Source organism: Nycticebus coucang, unplaced genomic scaffold (genome assembly GCF_027406575.1).
Source record: "Nycticebus coucang isolate mNycCou1 unplaced genomic scaffold, mNycCou1.pri scaffold_66, whole genome shotgun sequence".
Lineage (NCBI taxonomy): Eukaryota > Metazoa > Chordata > Mammalia > Primates > Lorisidae > Nycticebus > Nycticebus coucang.
In genome coordinates, this window is record NW_026515593.1 from 481222 (window position 1) to 503410 (window position 22189).

A 22189-nucleotide genomic window follows, 5' to 3' on the forward strand; every position below is an offset into this window, starting at 1 on the left:
TAGTATACTAATCATTTCCCAATGAAAGTATGCTTAAAGTATTTAGTTTAGTGATACATACAACCAAATTTTGATAGAATTGCTTAAATATCTGCTGAGTTGCAAAAGGCAGCTACATGTTGTATTGGCATTCTAGCTTATAACCAAGAAGGTTGGAGGTTATTATATTTTTGGTTTTGTTCTCCATACATGAGTACTCAACTATTGGAACATCAAATTAGTCTGAATATCAGCAAATGATTGCACATGGCACTCATTTTCCATATATACATTTCAATAAGGTGTAAAAATGATTACATCAAAGGTTATTTAATCTAATAAAATTAGCCTTGGCCAAATTTTCCTTTAAAAAGCCAGAGAGTAAATATGTTTTAGACTTTGTGGGCCATATGGTTTTTGTTATAGTCCAAAATCTGTCATAGAAAATGAAGGAACCGGCATGCCTGTGATCCAATAAAACTTTGCTGACAAAAGCAGGCAGTGGGCTGAGCTTGGCTCACATGTGCTAATTTACTGACTCTTGTGGTAAAACCCAGTACTACTAATGCAGCAAGTCTTCTTTTAAAAGATTATGCATTTCAATATGAACCACATCACATTATTCAACAGATCTCATGTTACATTATTTACACAATAAGATTGTTTTTGCAATTTTTCCCCTTTTATTTCCATTATGGAATTCAAAATTTTAACATAAATATTTACTTTGTATAGTGAATGAGTATAAAATATCCTAAATTTGGATGGTTTTTATCACGCAATACATACTTCCCTTGAAATTTTAGTCATTCTTTGGTCTTTATTTATATACATGGGCAAAATGATAATCAGGTCTTTTCCAGTTTCTTTTTTTTTTTTTTTTTTTGTAGAGACAGAGTCTCACTGTACCGCCCTCGGGTAGAGTGCCGTGGCGTCACACGGCTCACAGCAACCTCTAACTCTTGGGCTTATGCGATTCTCTTGCCTCAGCCTCCCGAGCAGCTGGGACTACAGGCGCCCGCCACAACACCCGGCTATTTTTTTGTTGCAGTTTTGCCGGGGCTGGGCTTGAACCCACCACCCTCGGCATACGGGGCTGGCGCCCTACTCACTGAGCCACAGGCGCCGCCCTCTTTTTTTTTTTTTCTTTTTAATTTCATGTTAATGTGAGGGTATAAACAACTAGATTACGTTATTTTCATTAGTTAGGTAGAGTCCTTCTTGTAGTTGTGTCTCACACCCAAGAGGTGTTCCATGTAACCTAAAAACCTGCTTATTAGGTGGGAGCACACCAATCTCCCTCTAACCTTCTCTTGCCCCTTCCCTTGTTCCCCTTCCTCCTAACTTGAATTGAAATGAGATTTTCTCTTATGTGGACATGTATTAGGTTGTCTATTGGCTTTATATTTCCATTGAGTATGATGGATATTTGTGTTTCTATTTTCTGATGCTTTGCTAAAGAATGCATTTCACCTCCATCCAGGTTAATATCAAAGATGTAAACTCTCCGTTTTTAAAATGACTAAGAAGTATGGTGTACACATACCACAGTTTTTTGATCCATTTTTGAGTTGATGGGCATTCAGGTTGTTTCAAAATCTTGGCAAATGTAAACTGAGCTGCAGTAAACAATCTAGTGAAAATGTCTTTATTAAAAAATATTTTTTTTCTGAGTAGTTCCACCTCTATTAATGGGATTGCAGGATCAAATAAAAGTTCGATTTGAGTTCTATGCGGATTCTCCATACTTTTTTCTAAAGAGGCTGCATTAGTTTGTAGTCCCTGCAAGGGTGTAAAAGTGTTCCCCATTACCAACATCAGCAATTTTGGGACTTTGTGATGTTTGCTATTCTCACTGGAGTTGGATGATATCTAGAGTGGTTTTGATTTGCATTTCTCTGTTGATCAGGGAAGATGAGTAATTTTTTATTTGTTTGTTAGCCACTCATCTGCTTCCTCAGAGAAGGTTCTGTTCATATCACTTGACCAGTAGTAGATGGATTTCTTTTTGGCTCTATTGATGTTGATTTAATTTGAGTTCTCTGTAGATTCTAATTATAAAAACTTTATCAGATCCATAACATGTAAACCCATTCTGAAGGTTGTCTATTTGTTTTACCTGTTGTGTCCTTAGCTGGACAGAAGTTTTTCAGCTTAATTAAGTCCCATTTGTTCATTTTACTTGTTGTTGTGATTGCTACTGATTTCTTTGTCATAAAATCTTTCCCGAGTCCAACATCATCAAGAACTTTTCCCACACTTTCTTCTAAGATTCTTATTTCATGTCTTAGATTTAAATCTTTCATCCATCTTAAGTCAATTATTTTAAGGGGTGAAAGGTATTGGTCGAGTTTCAGTCTACTACAAGAAATTATGTCTAGAAATTTGGCAATGTGGAGGAAATGGACCAATAGCTGCAATCATGAGATCTTCCTAGACTTAACCAGAAATAGATCTCCTGAAAAGGCATATATCAAATGTTGAGAGTGCAGAAACAATAAAAAAGGTTATAGCACCAACAGCAGCAACAGAAGCCCAGGACCAGATGGCTTCACAACAGAATTCTATCACACCTTCAATGATGAACTTCTACCTATACTGCAGAACCTGTTTCAAAATATTGATAAGGCTGGAGCCTTCCCAAACATATTCTATAAACCAAATATCACTTTTGTTTTGATTCCAAAACCAGGAAGGGACTTAACAAACAAGGACTTCAGACCAATTTAACTAATGAGTATAGAGGGAAAAATACTCCACAAAATCTTAGCTAATAGATTACAGTTACTCATTTCAAAAAAATTATGCATTACCATCAAGTATATTTCATCCAAGAGATGTAGGTTGTTTTAACATATGTAAATTCATAAATGTAATACATCCTATCCATAAAAACAAAGTCTATATGATGCTCTCAAAAGAGGCAGAAAAAGCATTTGTTATAATTCAGAATTCTATACTAACAAGAACATTTAAAAAAAATAGGCAAATTTGTATATTTCTTAAGATGATTGAAGTCATCTGTCCGCAGTTAACATCATGCAGAATGGTGTAAAATTGAAAGCTTTTCCAAAGAGAACTGGAACCAGACAAGGATGCACACTCTCACCACTATTATTCAACACGGTTCTAGCCAATACAATCAGGCAAGAGAAGGATATACAGTGCATCCAAATTGCTTCAGAGGAGATCAAACTCTCCCTCTTTCCTGATGATATAATCTTATACTTAGAAAACCCAAGAGACTCAACCACAAACTCCTGGAAGTTATCAGGAAATACAGTAATGTCTCAGGGTATAAAATCAATTTCCAAAGATCTTGTATATGCCAGTAACAACTAAGCTGTTGAGCTTCTCTTGATTTGAGAAGCAAATCAAGGACATAATTCCCTTCAGAGTATCTTCAAAGAAAATTAAATACTTAAGAATATACCTAACAAAAGAGCTGAACTATCTTTTCACAAAGAATTATGAAACCCCAGGAAACAAAATTGCAGAAAATACTAACAAATTGCAGAGCATACCATGCTCTTTGCTGGGAAGAATCAACATTGCCAAAATGCCTATTCTACACAAAGTAATCTACAAATTTAAGGCAATGGGGATTAAAATACTGACATCATATTTTGAAGAACTGGAAATAATAGTACTTCATTTTTTATGGAACCAGAAAACAAGCAATATAGCTAAGGCTATTCTTAGTAATAAAAACAAAGTCAGGAGCATCACCCTACCAGACTTTGGGCTGTATTAGAAGTCTGCCGTAAACAAAACACCATGACATTGACACACATAGACATATGGAACCAAATTTAAAACCCAGAGATCAAACCAATCTCCTCTTGCCATCTGATCTTTGATAAACCAAACAAAAATATACAGTGTGGAAAATAATTAATTTTCAAAAAATGGTGCTGGGAAAACTACATAACCACATGAAAAGACTGAAACTTTCCCCACAAATTTAACCCATTATAAAACTTGTCTCAAGATAGATGAGAGACATCAAACTAAGACACAAAACAATAAAAATCTTGGAAGAAAGCATAGGGGGAAACTCTTGATGATGTTGAGCTAGGGAAAATTTTATGACAAAGACTTCAGACCCATCATAACAGCAACAAAAATTAACAAATGGACTTAATTAAGCTGAAAAGCTTCTGCATCACTAAGGACACAACAAGGAAAGCAAGAAGATAATCTTCTGAATGGTAAAAGATATTTGCCAGGGTATGAATCTGACAAAGGAATGATAACTAGAATCTACAGAGAACTCAAGTTAATCAACAGAACAGAGTAAACAATCCAATCTACCTCGGGGCAAGAGATACAAACAGAACCTTCTCTGACAAAGACAGACAAATGGCTAAGAAATATCTGAAAAATGCTCATCTTCCTTGATCATCAGAGAAATGTAAATCATAATTACCCTGAGATACCACCTAACCCCAATGAGAATAGCACACATCACAAAGTCTTAAATCTGCAGATGCTGGTGTGGATATGGAGAGAAGGGAACACTTTTACACTGCTGGTGGTACTGAAAACCAATACAACCTTTTTGGAAGGAAGTATGGAGAATCCTCTAAGAACTCAAGCTAGCCCTCCCATTTGATCCTGCATTTCCACGGTGAGGCATCTAGCCACATGGAAAAAAATCGTACTAAATATTTGCACTGGACATTTGCAGCTCACTTTACAATTGCCAAACTGTGGAAACAACCGAAATGCCCACCAACCGAGGAATGGATTAATAAGCTGTAGTTTCTGTATACCATGAAATACTATTGTGCCATTAAAAAAGATGGAGATTTTACATCTTTTTTACTAACCTGTATGGAGGTGGAACACATTCCTCTTCATAAAGCATCAGAAGAGTGGAGAAGAAAGAACGCAATGTACTCAATTCTAATAAGAAGGCTGTAAGTGGTCTAATATAAGGTGGGGGGTAGGGAAATGAAGGATGGGGAGAGGGGCGGAGGGAGTAGGGTAAGGGGTCACAGTGTATGGCACACCTCTTGGGGGTGGGACACAATTACAAGAGGGAGTGTACCTAACAGCTGCAATCGGTGTAACCTAATTCTTTGTACCCTTAATAAATTTCAAACAATAAAAATAAATAAAATAAATACATAAATAAATGAATAATAAAATTGAAGATAGAACAAGGTGCTTTTATAAGATTGCTCAATGCTAATCCCATGAAGCCCAAGGATGGCTCAGAGAAGGTGTCCTTAGCTATGGATCATCCCCAGAATCTCTTAATTATGGGTGAAGCTCTTGATCTTGAAACCTATAAAGCAAAGAAAAAGAATGGAGAACCTCATGCACAGATGGTTAATTTGTGAAACTCTGAATACTTGAGTGTCACATCCAGGCTCAGTACTGGAAACTCAGTGCACAACAGGCTGACCTGCAGTCCACCTTATCCAGAGGATAAATTCCAAAGAAGTTTGCCTGCAAAGTCACCAGCCTAGAAGAATTTTTATGTCAAGATGGTTTTTACCACTGAGGAGTTTCTTCTGCATCCTATGTGGCCTCAGTTGCAGCAGCTGTTGTGCCTACGAAGATGATTCAAACCACTCTGAGCAATCTGGTTGTCAAAGGTGCAGACTTGATCATTCAGGAAACAAAACAAATACTCAGAATGCCCCAGAAGAGCTTGTCTTGCTCTGAGGAGTTCAAAGAATTGAGGGATCTGCCACTGAGTGGAGCCAGAAGCCTGTAGCATTTAGTCAAGACCATGACTACAGGGATTATGGGAAGCCCCAAACCTGCCATGCAGTCTGTATCGGCATTGGCCCTCTTAAAACAACAGAAGCAGGGCGGCACCTGTGGCTCAGTGAATAAGGCACTGGCCCCATATACCGAGGGTGACTGGTTCAAACCCAGCCCGGGCCAAACTGCAACCACAAAATAGCCGGGTGTTGTGGCGGGTGCCTGTAGTCCTAGCTACTCAGGAGGCTGAGGCAAGAGAATCGCTTAAGCCCAGGAGTTGGAGGCTGCTGTGAGCTGTGTGAGGCCATGGCACTCTACCGAGGGCCATAAAGTGAGACTCTGTCTCTACAAAAAAAAAAAAAAAAAAAAACAGAAGCAGCAGATGTTGGAGATGAGGGAAAGGAAATCAGAAGCTTTTTGGAGACAATTTCTCCAAGGCTCAATTGAAGTCAAGAGCCTGGCTCTGCCATCCTCATCTTAATAGCCCACTGCCCAATCTGCATAGATGGGGACTGAATTCCCCAGGCTGGAAGGAAGTCTGACCATGTGGATGACCAAGATTGGGTGTGGCAACTCAAAAAGAGATGACGTTCTCTTTTCTGATGAGTCACAACCACCAAAACCAAAACTGAGTGCTTTAGCAGAAACGAAAAACTTGGCTGCTATCACCAAATTAAGAGCAAAGTCCAGGTTTTTACAGAAACACACCAAAACAGCCTCTAAATGATACAAAAGGATTCCCAGTATACCGTGGGAGTGATGAAATGTGTAGAAAAGAACACCATGTTTTCTTCCCAAGATGAGGATGAATTGGAGCCTGCCATGAATAAAAGGAGAGAGCAGTTTGCCTGACTGGAATCTGAGTAATTTCAGGAAATTCTAAAAGTAAAGTCAAAGTGCACAGGTGTCCTGAAAGAGGCTGAGGCTGAGCTGCATAAATGCTATTTTGAGGCACTGGTGAAAAAAGAACAAATGGAAGAAAAGATGAGAAACATCAGAGAAGTGAAGTGTCTGGTCGTGGCATGCAAGGTGAGTACCTACTCCCATCTCCATGTGCTGGAGACCTGTGTCAATGAGCAGCACGACCTCCACTGGCTCAATGGCATGAAAAAGTTTTTCAAGTGTCCCTGTGGGGACAGACTCCCACACAAGCACTGCATTAATCGTGGCCTCTAAAAAAAAGGGAGGGAATGCTAAAAGAAAACTCTGGTCCATAGATCAGAGGAGAAATTTTGTTACCAAGAGGAGAACACACCAAATTTCTAAATAGCCTCAAATAACCCTAAAGTCATTTGCCTCAATCTTTTTTTTCTTCATGTGGCTCTGGAAAGGCCTAGGATGGACTCCGGATTGCCTTTGTTTCTGACTGACACCAGCAAAAACCCATGCTGGTTAAGCCCATAAGCCTTGTCTGCTTATTTCTGCAGTTGTGTGGGCTTGACACCAAATTTAACATTGATGTTTAAGTGGAAAACCAGAATATTGTCTTCCCTGTTCTCACTACAGTATTGTGGCAACATTACAGCTTTCACAGAAATTTTTGGCCCCAAACTGGAAGGTAAACCAAGAGGTGTGTTTCTGTACCTCTTGGTTATACACTCCTTTACCTCAATGAAGTTCTGGTGTTACATGGAGATAAAAATATACATTGTATAATGACATTAACAATAGCATCATTGTGATTTTACGAGATACTCTAAATTATCAGAGGTATAACCTTTATAGTTTAGACAAGGGAAGATTTTGATTATGTACAATAGAAAAATAAAAGATTACTGCTTTCACAGAAATTTTTGGCCCCAAACGGGAAGGTAAACCAAGAGGTGTGTTTCTGTACCTCTTGGTTATACACTCCTTTATCTCAGTGAAGTTCTAGTGTTACATGGAGTAAAAAATTTACATAGTATAATGGCATTAACAATAGCATCATTGTGATTTTATGAGATACTCTAAATTATTAGAGGTATAACCTTTATAGCCTAGACAAGGGAAGATTTTGATTATGTACAATAGAAAAATAAATGATTGACAGTTTATTTCAGATAACACTTTTTTGTATTATAAATTTATAAAGCTTGAAAACCACGTTTCTTTGTACCAATAGTGTCATGGACATGTATTGTGTGCTCAATAAGTATTTGTTGAGTACATGAATAAATAGTTGAATAGATAAATTAGTGCTGATGATGAATTTTCTTAGAAAAATTTTTCTTAGAAAAGTTTCTTAGAAAAATAAGTTTTGAACTTGTTGAAAGTAGGTTTCTCTAATTGCCTAGATACAACAATATGAAGGCTTTTAGTTTTTAAAAAATATGTGAGATTTAGAAAATTTTATTTATAATTATGGCCATAAATAGAATGATTATATGGATTTATCTACTATCCTATCATTTAAGAGCAGTTGACAATAAATTTGATTTTCACAACAGGCTATGAAGCTCATGTGTTGGAGCCAGAATTCTGGGGTTTGAATGTGTGGTCTCTACTGACCATCTGTATGTGGTGGGCAAATTACTTGGTGTTCTGAGCCTAGTCTCCTCCTTTATAAAACCATACAGGATGATAACGTCTCTAAAACAGTAGCTACATCACAAAGCTCTTGTAAGGATTCACATTGATTAAATACATGTACAGTGTTTTAAGTACTACATAGTAAGGACATAGTAAGTTGTGAAAATGCAGATGAAAAACATTATTATTATTGTTCTGTTTTAAAGACAGAGTCTCACTTTGTAACACTTGGTAGAATGCTATGGTGTCACAGCTCACAGCAACCTCAAACTATTGGGCTTATGTGATTCTCTTGCCTCAGCTTCCCAAGTAGCTGGGACTACAGGCCCCGACCACAATGCCCGGCTATTTTTAGTGACAGTGTCTCACTCTCGCTAAGGCTAGTCTTGTACTCATGAGTTTGGGCAGTTCACTGCCTCTGTTTCTCAGAGTCCTGGGATTGCAGGTGTGAGCCACTGCTTCTGGTCTTGAATTTAACATTATTAATATTATTACAAAAAGAATTTCCCTCATATAAGTATGTTAGAAAAATAATGCAAATAAGTCTTAGTGCCTATAAATGACCATGTTTATTAAAAAGGAGAGTGACAAACACCTGGTATATTTCTATCAAATAATGCAAGTATGATTGTCCTTTCTCTTTTTCAGAAAGCTTGATCTAAATGTAATTCTTTGTTAGGATGTTATGTAGTAAGTTTTCTTCGTCTCTTAATGTTACTGTTTATACTTCAATCCCTCTTGTAGAAAATGATTAATTTTACATTATGTATTAAAAACCCTAAAAACTCTATAAGTAGGAGAAATAAATGACAAATGCAGATATTTTATTAAACAGCAATTGTTTTAGATATTTTGCATTTGTATATTTCCTATTTGCTAAAAGGAATTATTTGTGTTTTTTAGGCCTACAAAGAGAACATCTAAGAAAAAGAACAAGGTATTATTAAAAAATCATCAAACATGTCATTATTTGAAAATATAAAGTTAAAGTAAAAAACAGAGTCTTTTGCTATAAAGACATTTCCTTTAAAAACTGATTAAGGAACCATAGCCATAGGTAAAAGTGTCATCCTTTTAGCACACATCAGTACTTTACAAAATATCTGTGGTTTTGCTCATATAAAAAATAGATAATTTTTTTTTCATTCCTGAGATACTTTATGAAGAAGAGTATTTTCCATCTCCATCCATGTAAACACAAAAGAGGTAAAGTGGTAGAAATAATCAACACATTGAATCCCGAAATGGCATAAATGTGTTTATGATCTATGTACAAATGAATTAATAAAAAAAAAAGAAAAGAAAATGGATAACTACCACTTCTGTACATTTAGACTATGCTGTAAACATTTGGGGGACATTTTGAAGCACTGTTCTTTATTTTATAGGTGAAAAAACAAATACACACTATGGATGACCATGATGACATAACCTGGTCATCTGAGGGAGACTCAGAGGATTATGAGTTGCCTTCTGTTAATTATAAGAATTTGACATTTCTTGCTAAACAACATGGAAAGCACTATAAAGGTAGGACCACTGCATGAGTGTAAGGCCTTTTTATGTGTCCTACAGTAGCATATGCATTGCTTAGCACTGCACCATTGAGCACAGAAGTGTTATGGTGACATTAATCTCAGAAATGTGCTTTATGTTCATATACAATGAGAACTAGGGTATGTTGTGAACTCTTAGTCAAAGAGTTCTGACAATCCCACTGTACTTCTCTCAGTGTGAATGACACCCCCGGTGTGTTGCTGACCCTACTTCTCTCTTACGCTTTCCCAAGATCAGGTTGCCATTATCTCCCACTCGGAATGCTAGGGTAACCTTGGAACTGCTTTCCTCACAATCCCATCTCCTGAGGCCATGCTCTACTCTGCAACCATTATATATATCATCAAGCCTCTGTGAGTTGACCTCCCAAGGGACTATAACGAACTGGTCAACACAAGGAGATGGCCAACATAAGGAACTAGGCCTACTGTACAGATATGTATGTGTGGTGCATGTGTGGTCAACTTGAGGTCAAATTGAGGTGGTCAGTGCAGGGCGGTGGTCAACTATGGAGGGCCTACTGTACTTTTAAAAATGAGGATCCCATTGTGTTAAAAATCCTTGTTGAAAATACATTTATCACTTCTCATTATTATAAGATTAGAGATCTCAACTCTAGCATTATCCTGCTAGAGTTGTGTCTGGCTGTTCTTTCTCTGTGTGTTTCGGTCACTATCTTAGGTGTTTGTTCCTGCTTTCAGTGGCTTTAGAGAGGCGTAATTAGTATATGATCAACTGTGCACATTTCTAATGTACAATATCGTAAGTTTTGAAACATACAAGTGAACCCATGGCCATAATAAGAGAGTTAACATATTCATCACCCACAGCACTCTCCTCCTGGCGTTTTGCATTCCCTTATTTTAGAACCTGCTAAGTTACTTTCCATAGTATTCATAGTATTTGTACCATTTTCCATTCCTGACAGCAGTCCATGACAGTTCCATTCTCTGCATCTTCACACTCAGTATATCATTGTTTTTAATTTTAGACATTCTGATGTGTATGCATTGTGCATACTATTTTGGTTTCAATACACAGCATCCTAATGACTCATAATGTTGAGCATCCTCCCATGTGCATATTTGCCATCTGTACATCTTCGATGAGCTATCTTTGCAAATTTCTTGCCATTTAAAAAATTAGACTGTTCTTCTCTTTGTTGAGTTTTAAGAGTTCTTTATATATTCTGGATACAGTTTCTTTACTAGCTTTGTTTTTTGCAAGGACTCTTTCCTGGTTTGCATTCCAAGGAATGTTTCCAAACATTCCAAAAACTGTTTCCCAGTTTTCATTTTTAATAGTATTCCAATGAATTCTGTTTTATCTGTTTGTTTAATTATGGCATCTCCACGTCCCTCTCTCTCCAGACACCACTCTCTCTCTGCAGCCCCCTGCTTCCTCAGTAGTCACTGTTTTTGATGCCATCTAGAGGTCTACACAATGCCTGGGGCTCTCTGGGAATTCACCAAACACTCTGAGCTCTGCAGGGGGTAGACTTTCAGGCAGCCAGGCTCTGGGCAAAGGGTTAACTGTGCATTCAGAGTTTTAGGGAAAATATTTGATTGCTTTTATGACCAGTAGGATGGTACCTAAGCTCATAGGTGGGACGTCCCTGGAAGAGGAAGTACATTAAGGGAAAAGGATTAGGTGGCATGATTCAGGTTGGTCAAATGATACAATTTCTGGAGAGGGTGCATGGGTGGCAAGGGCCTACGAATTATGGGGTGAAGCGGTAGAATGGTTCTGGGCGAGTGAATTTGAACAGTCCCTGCCCTGAGTCTCCAAGGCAGCTACTGCTGCTGCCACAGATAGTGGGAGCCCAGAGAGCTGCTGGGTTTGTGCCTGATTAACTATCTACCAGGAGAATGATCATGGAGGTGGTCACTGCCAAAGTGAAAGGTTTGCTTCCAGAGGAGATAATGGACACTGGTATAACTTCAGTTGGTGACCATAGTATTGAAGCTGGGGAAGACCCAATTCCCATAGAGACAGAAGTGGAAGAAATTGTCAACATAAATTTTACTGGTGGCTCTACAGCCATGCCTATTTCCACGGAACCAATCACAGTGGACAGTAAGCACACTAACCAAGTTACAGCGAATGCCATAATTCCTAAGGCAGATTGTAACACCACAGTGAAACCAGCTTTTCCAAGTGGCATTCACAAATTTGGTGCTCAGACTCCTATGACTATATCAGTCCATCATATTATGTTAAACAAAGTATCACAGACAGCTGATGTTAAACTGGTAGTCAGAAACTTAAACCAGATGAACAGAAGTTAATTTTAACCACTTTGGTTAAGTCCCGTTCTAGAACTACCCCATAGCCAACTACAACAGACTCAAAAAGTTACAACTGAGGCCCAATCATGAGATACTAAGTTACCACTGTAGCAAATTAAAATAGTTAATTATGGGAAGAAGGCCAGAGGTGAAACCTGTCATTGGAGTCTCAGCACTGACCCCAGGAAGTTAACAGATGACATGTAACACATGTCCTTTGTGTTATAGACCAAACAGTAAAAAACACTACAGATTGCTAAGAAGCCTCAAATACCAACCTCTGGTTTGGTAATCAAGAAGCTGATCTTTGCAAAACCAAGTAATAGGAAAGCAGTTACAGGACAGACAACTCAAGTATCACCTCCAGTCATTGCAGGTAGGGTTCTTTCACAGTCTATTCCCAGAACTCCATCAAAGACCACAACAATATCTGAAAGTGGTTTTATTGGATCACCTTTAAATTATACAACACAGACACTAAAGAAAATAGCCATATCTCCTTTGAAGTCACCAAATAAGGCAGTGGAATCAACTGGGCAGACCATCACTGTTAGGGGAGTAAGCACATCAAAGTTTAAAGCAATTACACCTCTGGAAACTGCTCTCAATGTCCGGAAGATTCAGTTACCTGGAAACAAGTTTTATTATATCTGACTTGTTACTGCCTCACAACCAGTAGCTCACCCCAGCCAGTTAGTCAGAATCCCAGTACAAACACTCGACCTTTTCAGCAAGCAAAGCCATTGGTTGTGAATACTACCACAGTGCAGATGTCCGTTCCAATTATCTTGCCTTAGGTTGTCAAACAAGTTGCTCCCAACCAATCAATCCAACTTCACAAATCATAACTACCAGCCACCCACAGGACCGGCTCATCATGCCTGCCGCAACACTGCCACAGATTCAGCCCAACCTCACCAATGGACCACTAGGCCTTGTCCTGGCAGTGTCTTGGCCCCAACTCTGGGAACAGGGATTGTGGGCTATGCTGTGCTTCCAGCTCAGTACTTTAGTCAGCTACAGCAGTCTTCATATGTGTGTATAGTAAGCTATTCTAACTTCGTTGGAATATTTGGTATCCAGACCCAGTCGAGGCTTCCATTCAAAGGCATAATCCCATCTGTGTCTTCCATTGGGCCTAGAAAGCCCTGTAAGTGTGAATATCACTGTGTTTGGCATTATATTCTGATTGCTTTGCAAATAGTGAATTTTACAACAACCACAATTGTACTAGTTATTATAACAATTTGGAACATGAAAATGAAAGGCAAAAAGCAATAAAAGCATGCCTTGACAGAAATCCAGAAGGCTTCAAGCCTAAGATAGGGAAAGGAAAGGAGGGAGAATCAGATTGACATCATAGCAAAGGATGTAATTGCAAATGATCAGGCTGTCTTAAAAACTATTGTGAATGCTATGAGGCAAAAATAATGTGTTCCTCAATATCCAAATATAATGGGTGTAAAATTTTGAGAAAGCCCAGAAAGAAAGACATTGATGCACTTGGCAGAGGCAGCTGAAGTAAGAGTACAGCAACAAACAGCAGCAAAAACTAAGTTGTCTTCCCCAATTTCAGACTACTTTAGTAGGCCAAACCAACTTTGAATAGTGGATGAGGAAAATTGTTGTTTACAGTCGTGACTAAGGAAGTAGCTGAAGCCATGTGTGACTACCTTCTTGCCCAGACAGAGCAGGCAGACAAGAAGGGAAAATAAAAATCAGCAGCTGAAAGAGTAATAGGAACACATTTATAAGAGGGACTTTGCTTGACAAATGCAATTTGTGTAACCTGGATGTTTGTACGCTCAATGAATCCCCAAAAATAAAAAAAGAAAAGGATTTGGATGAGGTTTGATGAGCATCGTTAACTTAGCAGGAAAAGCAAAATATGACCCCTGTGCCATGAATTGCTAGCTCTTGTACAAAAGACTGATAAATGGTACAGTACAGAAAATTTAAGGTGCAGGGACACTTGATTTTTTGGAAAATTGTTTAACAATTACTGTGTTTTAATTCACTTCTTGTTTTAAGAGACTTCAAATTATAACATTGAAAGGGAAGAGATTTAAAATGAGGAAATTAGTACATTTTAAATCTTAGTTAAATCTGCTTATGGCCTAAATTAAACTTTTCTTTCTTGTATTATATAGATTTTTCATTGGCTTAGGTTTTTAAACAGTTAGATGGTCTATCCTTCTGATTCTGTTGACAAAGAATATTTATAAATTACTATAATTTACAATGTGTGGTGTCACATGATTTTTCTCGGTAGAGAAAGTCAAAGTACCAGTGGTTGTTAACCAGTCATCCTTTGAGTATGATTTAGAGCGTATTCAGACAGAATCTCTAACTTAAAAAATTCTTGAGAAACATTCAGATGGCCTTTTGTGTTTAGAAAGCACCATATTTTAAAGAAAAATCAAGTTTTAAGGTGGATTCTGGAATAATAATATCTTGTTGTTAATTTGGGAATGTCAGAAGGGAACTCTCAGGCACACTCTTAAAATTAAGAGGGGGAGAGGGATAGGGTGAGTGGAGGGAGGGTAGTATAAATGTCTAAACACATAACTAAGAAAATGTGGTGAAGGCTATATTAACCAGTTTGATGAAAGTATTTCAGATTGTGTACAGAACCAGCACACTGTACCCCATAGTTGCATTAATGTACACAGCTATGATTCAATAAGAAAAAAATAAACATATAAAATATTAAGGGGGGCAGCACCTGTGCCTCATTGAGTAAGGTGCTGGCCCCATATACCGAGGGTGGCAGGTTCAATCCTGGTTCTGGCCAAACAGCAACAAAAAAATAGCCCGGCATTGTAATGGGCACCGGTAGTCCCAGCTACTCTGGAGGCTGAGGCAATAGAATCACGTAAGCCCAAGAGCTTAAGATTGCTGTGAGCTGTGACACCACGGCACCCTACAGAGGGTGAAAAGTAAGACTCTTTCTCTAAAAAAAATAAAATAAAAAAAGACAGTAAATGATAAATGATACTTAGAGAATTAACAATGTGTTTCTATGATAAGGAATGGCCAACAAAGACTCCATTTTCTCTCAAAGATGTGGCATGTATTTGAAATAATAAATTGTCAAAGTGTTTACTGGGTGCTTTGCAAATAAGAGGTGTGTATAAGAAGTAAACTTATCATGTAGTGATTTTATAGAACCTCACATAATTATCAAGTATAAAATTTAGCCTAGATGAAGAAATAAAGAATAAGGAAGCTGTAAGAAATGAATTTGGAGAAGGATTTTTCATCTATACAAATATTTCTCTTTGTAAACTTTTGAACTAAGAAGTTTCAAATCAATACATGACTCTTACTTGATTTACTGAAATGGGCTTCCCAACAAAGCCTTCAAAATTATAATGGGAAAAATTCTTTTTATAACAGTAGTCAGGCATGTTGTCCATTGCTCTATTGGTTTGTTTTTATAATGGAAGTTTAATGTAGCATGATTTTACTCAGTTATTTGGGTAAGCGGAAGGTATGAGTATAATTACTCAAATAATCTAAATCATTTTCAGTAATTCTAAAACTCTGAATTTAGGAGTGTGTTGTAATGGGACTCTTGGTTTATAACAATAAAAAGACCATGTTGGAATTCAGTAATTTTGTTAGGTACCTTAATCCTCAGTAATTATTCATGTATGATTATTGCAGTTCCTAAAGGGACTCTATAGTGTTTCTGTATGTAGTGAGAATATACATTCATATGAACGGGCCTGATATAGGCAATAGAAACTAAGTGATCCAAAAGAGGATTCCATTATTCAATAAACAGAATCCTTCCTTTTGAAATTTGGATTTATAAAATTATAGGGCATTGACTTTAAGTATAGATAGTGCACACATTCTTAGCACCTCAATCTAGTATGTTTAATTAAAATTTTTATAAATGTAAATTAGCGTAAGATGATAAAATAATGTCTAGTCAACTTATTTTCAACAAATCGGAATATGTTTTTGGTCTAGGCCTAAATTTTGTTCATTTTGCAAATATTCTGTATTAATTCTAATTGCACATTTGTGATGTGTATTTCTATACAGTGTGAAGAAAATGTGAAATTTTGTTTACAATTGTAGATTATATGTGGTGGCATTGTTTAAGAGTGTTTGCTTATAGAAATTTTGAGGTGCAATCAAATGCCACCAGTTTTTTCTGATTTTCAAGAAGCTTTGTAAAATACTAAGCCATTTCCTTCCTCTGTACTGAACATTTTGTATTTAAGCATTTGCATCAAATTGCTGAACAAAAGAAGTAGCTATATTAATTCAACAATTTTAAAAAATACTTGAAGAGGGTTGGGCATATAATTTTTTAGCTCTAATTCTATCACAAAGTAGAAAGATTAAATTTATATTTGTTAGAGCTATTCAAAGAATACAATTTTCTACACTGTAGAAACAGGACAGCCAATTAGTAATACAAAAAAATTTAACTTTTATACTGTCTTAATTCAATTTCATTTTTTTTTAATGTTAAGGATTCATTGAGACTACATGAAACCAGGTTACACTGATTGCATTTGTTAGGCAAAATCCCTCTTGCAATCCTATCTTGTCCCTAAAAGGTGTGGAACACACCAAGCCTCCACCTCCCCCTCCTCCCCGCTTCTACTATTCTTTTCCCCACACCTCCCTCCTTTCTCTCTCTGCTCTCCACTTTCCCTACCCCCACCATGTCCTTAATTTCATTAATTGTCCTTAAATTAAAATTGAGTACACAGGAAAAAAAAGTAATTTCTTAGTGCAAAGTGGAACAGGGCATTACAAAGGTGGCAAGAATATAAAGTGAGCTCCCAGTTTCAAAATGTGTCAGAGACAGAGAGCACATACCCTCGCTGCTCCCATGTTCCTCACTGTTAGGGAGGCATGAAAGACTGAAGTCTCTGATCATGCAGAGGTGTGTTTCATCTAACACAGAGGAAAGGAAGCATAGGATCAGGCACAAATGTCTATAATTCAGTGTCATATAAACTATTTTACTTTATTGAACAGTAGTATCATATACTTCACAATAAGGAAGCTAGAATGGAGAGAAGAGGGTTAGTTATGAAGATATATTGGAAAGTATAGCCTGATAAAAAGTCCATCAGAAACTTGATGATTTGTGATGCCTTTTCATCTTGGAGTATGTTACACGGAGGGAACTGGTGGTGAGATTCTAAAGGGGAAGCTCAGGTAAGGAAATGTGGACGCAAATCACTGCAGACCAGAGCTTCTCAAACTTTATGATATCTCCTGGATACCTGGTTAAAAATGCACTTTGTGATTCAGTAGGTCTAGGTATCTTCATTTCTAACACACACAAGTGACGCTGAGGCTGCTGGTCCTTGGATCCCCATGAGTAGCAAGGGTATACACTTGCCTATAGAGAAATCTGGAAAAAAAGCCTGGAAGAACAGTTTCACCATAGCAGGATCAAGAAAAGGCATTATTTTGCTCTTATTTCTGAGCATGAGTTTAGCTGGAGGAGAAGGAGCAAAGAAACAAAGAAATCAAGTTATAAATGTGAGATGGTTTTGCTAAATGAAGAGGGAAGAAATGGTAGAAATAATCCATGAAAACAATGGAAGACCACAGGGTTACAGAATACTTTTTGAAGGGAAGAGACATTCTGGGTAGGGAAAGAGAGTGGAAAGAAGAAAGTTAACTAGGTAATTTTGTAGTTAATGATGAGGAAACTTGAGAGTACTGACCAAGGTGGATTTAGGAAACTGGCAGTCACACAAGATAGATTGTTGCTGCCCCAGAGATCACTAGAAGCAGGAGAGTGCTGGAATTGTGGTAAAGCAGAGAGATGCATGTCTCCTCTTCACAAATGCCAGGCATCAGAGATGCATGTTGCATTGATATTACGTTATCAAATAAGACTAATTTGCATACAAGCAGTGGCTGCTTTTTTAATAGATTTTCTGTTCTATAAAATGACTATTTTCCAAAGATCTTAAAAGATTAGTAGGATATACCAAAGGAAACTAATTTTATAAAAATGTAATTATCTTCCATGAGTTGGCAATTATGAATTGAGCTGCATTGAAGAATCCGGTGCAAATATCTTTATTGCCAAATGACTTTTGGTCCTTTCGATATACACCTAGAAGAGGAATTGCAGGATCAAAAGTCAGGTGTACATTTAGATCCCTGAGTGTTCTCCAAACTTCCTTCCAAAAGGAATGTACTAGCTTGCATTCCCAGCAGCAGTGCAAAAGTGTTCCCTTTTCTCCACAACCACGCCAACATCTAGAGTTTGGGGATTTTGTGATGTTAGATGGTATCTCAGAGTAGTTTTTGTTTGCATTTCTCAGATGATTAAAGATGGTGAGCATTTTTTCATGTGTCTGTAGACCATCTGCCTATCTTCAGAGAAGCTTCTGTTCATGTCTCTTGCCCACAATTAAATGGAATCACTTTTTTTTTTCTTCTTAGTCATATGTTTGAGTTCTCTGTGGATTCAGGTTATTAGACCTTTGTCAGAAATATAACTTGCAAAAATCCTCTCCCATTTTGACGCTATTTGCTTTATTTACTGTTTTCTTGGCAGTGCAGAAACTTTTTAATTTGATCAGATCTCAGTAATGTATCTTTGATGTTGTTTCAATTGCTCGGGGTGTCCTCTTCATCAAATATTCTTTCAGGCCAATTTTTTCAAGCATTTACCTGCACTCTCTCAATGAATTTTTTATAGTTTCATGTCTTAAGTTTAAGTCCTTTAACCAGTGAGAGTCAATATTTGTTAGAGGAGAAAGGTGTTGGTCCAGTTTGAGTCTTTTACAGGTTGCCAGCCAGTATACCAGGGAATACTATGCAGCATTAAAAAAAAAATGGAGACATTACCTATTTTATGTTTACATGGTTGGAGCTGTAAAATACTCTTCTTAGTAAAGTATCTCAGGAATGGAAAAAAAAATCTAACGTACTCAGTGCTACTGTGAAACCAATTTATAATCACTCACACTTGTATATGAAAAATGAAACACAACTTTAGCCTAGAATGAAGGAGGGAAGGGGAGGGAGAAGAGAAAGGAGGAAGATGGGTTGATGGAGGGAGGGTTAGTAGGGGGATCACACCTATGGAGCATATTGCAAGTACAAGTTGGATCTATCAGGTGTAGAACAAAAATGTCTTAATGCTGCAATTGGGGAAATGAGGTGAAGGTTATGTTGATTAGTAGGATGTAAGCACTCCAGTTTGTACCAATAATCAACACATGGAATCCCATTTGGCATAAATGTACTTATGATCTATGTATAAGTGACTTAATTAAATATATATGTGTGTATATATATTTATGTATTCATGTTTTTTTCAAAACTTTCTTATTTTTACCAAATATTGCTTTTATTTTGAAATGTAAAAGGTTATTAATTTCATATAATTCTGTGAGATCTCAATTTTTTTTCTTTTTGGATAAATGTTTTGATACTTGAAATGTATTGTTCATAATTTCTTTGATGTATTTTATATGTCCTTAGGTGAGTGGGTAATGAAACTCTTAGATGGCAAAAGTAGATGGTAGAAGAAATGTAGGTGTATCTGCAGCTTACATGGATATGGAACAAAGAGAATGTTTATATTAACTATTATTCTACAAGTGTACATCCATGCTGCTCTATTAAAAATACTTTCTCTAAGAGAAATATATTATAGATTCAACCCTACTGTCATTAGAAGTGTGTCCTTTATAAATAACAAAACAAAGATCAGATGATTACTTACGTGCATAAATGATGCTTTTGTGTCGCATTAAAGCTATGCTAAAGGCTTCTGCCATCAGTCTTGTCATTTGTTCTCTCAGGGGTATGATTTGCTCCTCTGATTAAAGACACCATTCACATTGCCATATGCGCACTGCCGTGTTTGAGTGGTTTTCCTCTGAAATACTTTGGAAATCTTAAGTGGATGTTGTACTAAATGTATGTTCCCTTACTTTTCTTTGTTTATTTCTGTCATATTGCTTTCCACATCAAACTGTTCGAATGCTTTTTTATATATATTCATATATATAGTGTGTGTGTATATATATATATATATGAATGATAGTCATAATGGCTTTTGTATTATATAGGTGTATCCACAGATATTTATTGTATTGTTTATTAATATTTAAAAAATTAAAATACAAAACCAAGATTTATATGTTCATTTATTTTATAAAAACATGCATCCTATATGGGACACTGATATTTGATATCCAAAATATTTCCATAAACATTCACTTATTTCAGGCCCACATTGACTTTATTTTCCAATATGTCCTTGTAATTCATTTTCTGCCATTCACTTGTGTTGTTCTGAAATTCATCTCCATATAGAGTTTAGAGTGATTTACTTAAGTGAAAATGGGATAATTAATATCTCTTTGAAATATTAACATCCAAGCGCCATGAAATTTCATAGAAGGATTTCTGCTATCCCTTCTTGTCGGCATTTTTTTCTGGCATTCCTGAGCTTCTAGAATGCCTGGCTCACCAATCCCTCTACTGCAGACAAATACATATACATATGTTTCTTCAGGAATTGTTTCCTCTCTCTCCTGCTTTCTGTCCTGCTCTCATTGTTTCCTGGCCCCTATGCCCTTTAATTTGGCTCATCTAACATTATAAGTATCAGCTCAGACATGATCTCTGAAAAACTCATTTTTGACAGTTTTATTTATATTCCTTCCAGCCAGAGCATCAATAATTATTGAGTAAAACAGATAAAGACTGTTCCAGAAGTTTTGAAATATTGTGCTTATAGTCCAGGGGAAAGGGTAGAGACATGGCAAGAAACGACTTACAGTTTAGGTAGAAACACTGAAGTAGAGATGACACTAGAGTACTAAGGCCACCCTGAGGGAGAAGATGCCTATTTATCTGGAGAAACAGCAGGAATCAATGAAGGCTTCATGTTGCAGTCTAAGGCCTTAAAAGATAAAATAAAATTGTTATAATATCACAGTAAATCTTTTCACATCTAACAAACAGGATGCACAATGATGAAAATACAAAAAGTAACAGAGATTTGTGAATTATTAATAAAACAACATGCACAACATGCTTTTCAAAGGTACTATTATGAAATAGAGAACAATCCACAATGTTATTTCATATGTGTGTATTGTATATTTAAATTCTGTTTTTCTTCTGACATTATGTGTGTATACATTAGGTGGAAAAATCTGTGAGTAAATCTGTGATATGTCTGTATTTGTTGAACCTAGTGACATCTAGTGCCCTCTGGGTTGTTTTGCAAAGTTTTGGATAATTAGAAGTATTTTATTTTATTTTTTTTACAGAAGTAAATATTTGGCTAAAGATTAAGCTTAACATAAACTCTCAATTTACACATAAATTACTTTTTTACCCCTTTTTATCAAACAATGTCAATTTTGTTGAACTGTGGTCCACTTAACTAAATGTATGGTCTATCAGTAGAGCCAGCCTTGCAGATGTCATCAGATGAAGAGAAAGAAAGTCATGAAGGAAATAAAAATAAACAGTCACAGGTATGAAACAATTTAATTTTAGATTTCTGATTTAATATTGCTTTCTTTTGCAATGGTATTTTGAATGGTATTTGCAATGTAGAATAGTCCAAATAAAAATATCTTCTGGACTAACATCTTATACTGAATAGGTCACAATTTAATATTTTCTTTAAAATATATTCTTAACTAGTTAAAATATTTAAAAATCCTGAAAACTCAGATAGCCTTTGTCTTTGGAATAGAGGTAAAGAATTTCTGGGCTTGGGATGGAGCAATTTGGGGAACCAGAAAAATCATTCAGCTGAGTTCTCCTAGAACAACTGGGGAAAAAGAGAGAAACCAGCTGTACCTTACCCAGAGTACTAGCTAAGGGAGCACAGTGAGGAGGTGGTGAGAAGGATATAGCTTATGATCTGGAGAGGTGGAAATCTGATGAATTAGGTAAGTAATTGTGACTGGCTGGGATCAGCTGTCACAAACCTCTGTGGAAGGAAGCCTTAATTGAACTTTCAGTTATTGGGGCAAGCTGTGTGTTGAGTGGAAAGCTTGGAAGAGAAGGCAAGCTCAAACAGTAAACAGCCTAACCATATTCAAATGCTGGTTGGAGTGGATGTGCCACAGGTTTGTGCCTGGTGAGGCAGCTATAATGAGAAG

At 36.8% G+C, this 22189-nt stretch overlaps 1 protein-coding gene and 2 pseudogenes across 1 annotated transcript in view; all 3 read left to right on the forward strand.

Annotated features, from left to right (window-relative positions):
• The window catches only part of LOC128579569 (ankyrin repeat domain-containing protein 26-like), a 197593-nt gene that overhangs the window by 132700 nt on the left and 42704 nt on the right, over window positions 1-22189 (forward strand). The window contains exons 22-24 of the mRNA XM_053581587.1: window positions 9112-9145; window positions 9597-9738; window positions 21483-21553. Of these exons, the coding sequence (XP_053437562.1) occupies window positions 9112-9145; window positions 9597-9738; window positions 21483-21553 (247 nt within the window). The remainder of the gene's footprint in view (window positions 1-9111; window positions 9146-9596; window positions 9739-21482; window positions 21554-22189) is intronic.
• On the forward strand, window positions 4936-6977 carry LOC128579566 (protein MCM10 homolog; annotated as a pseudogene).
• Window positions 11613-13967, forward strand: LOC128579572 (protein lin-54 homolog; annotated as a pseudogene).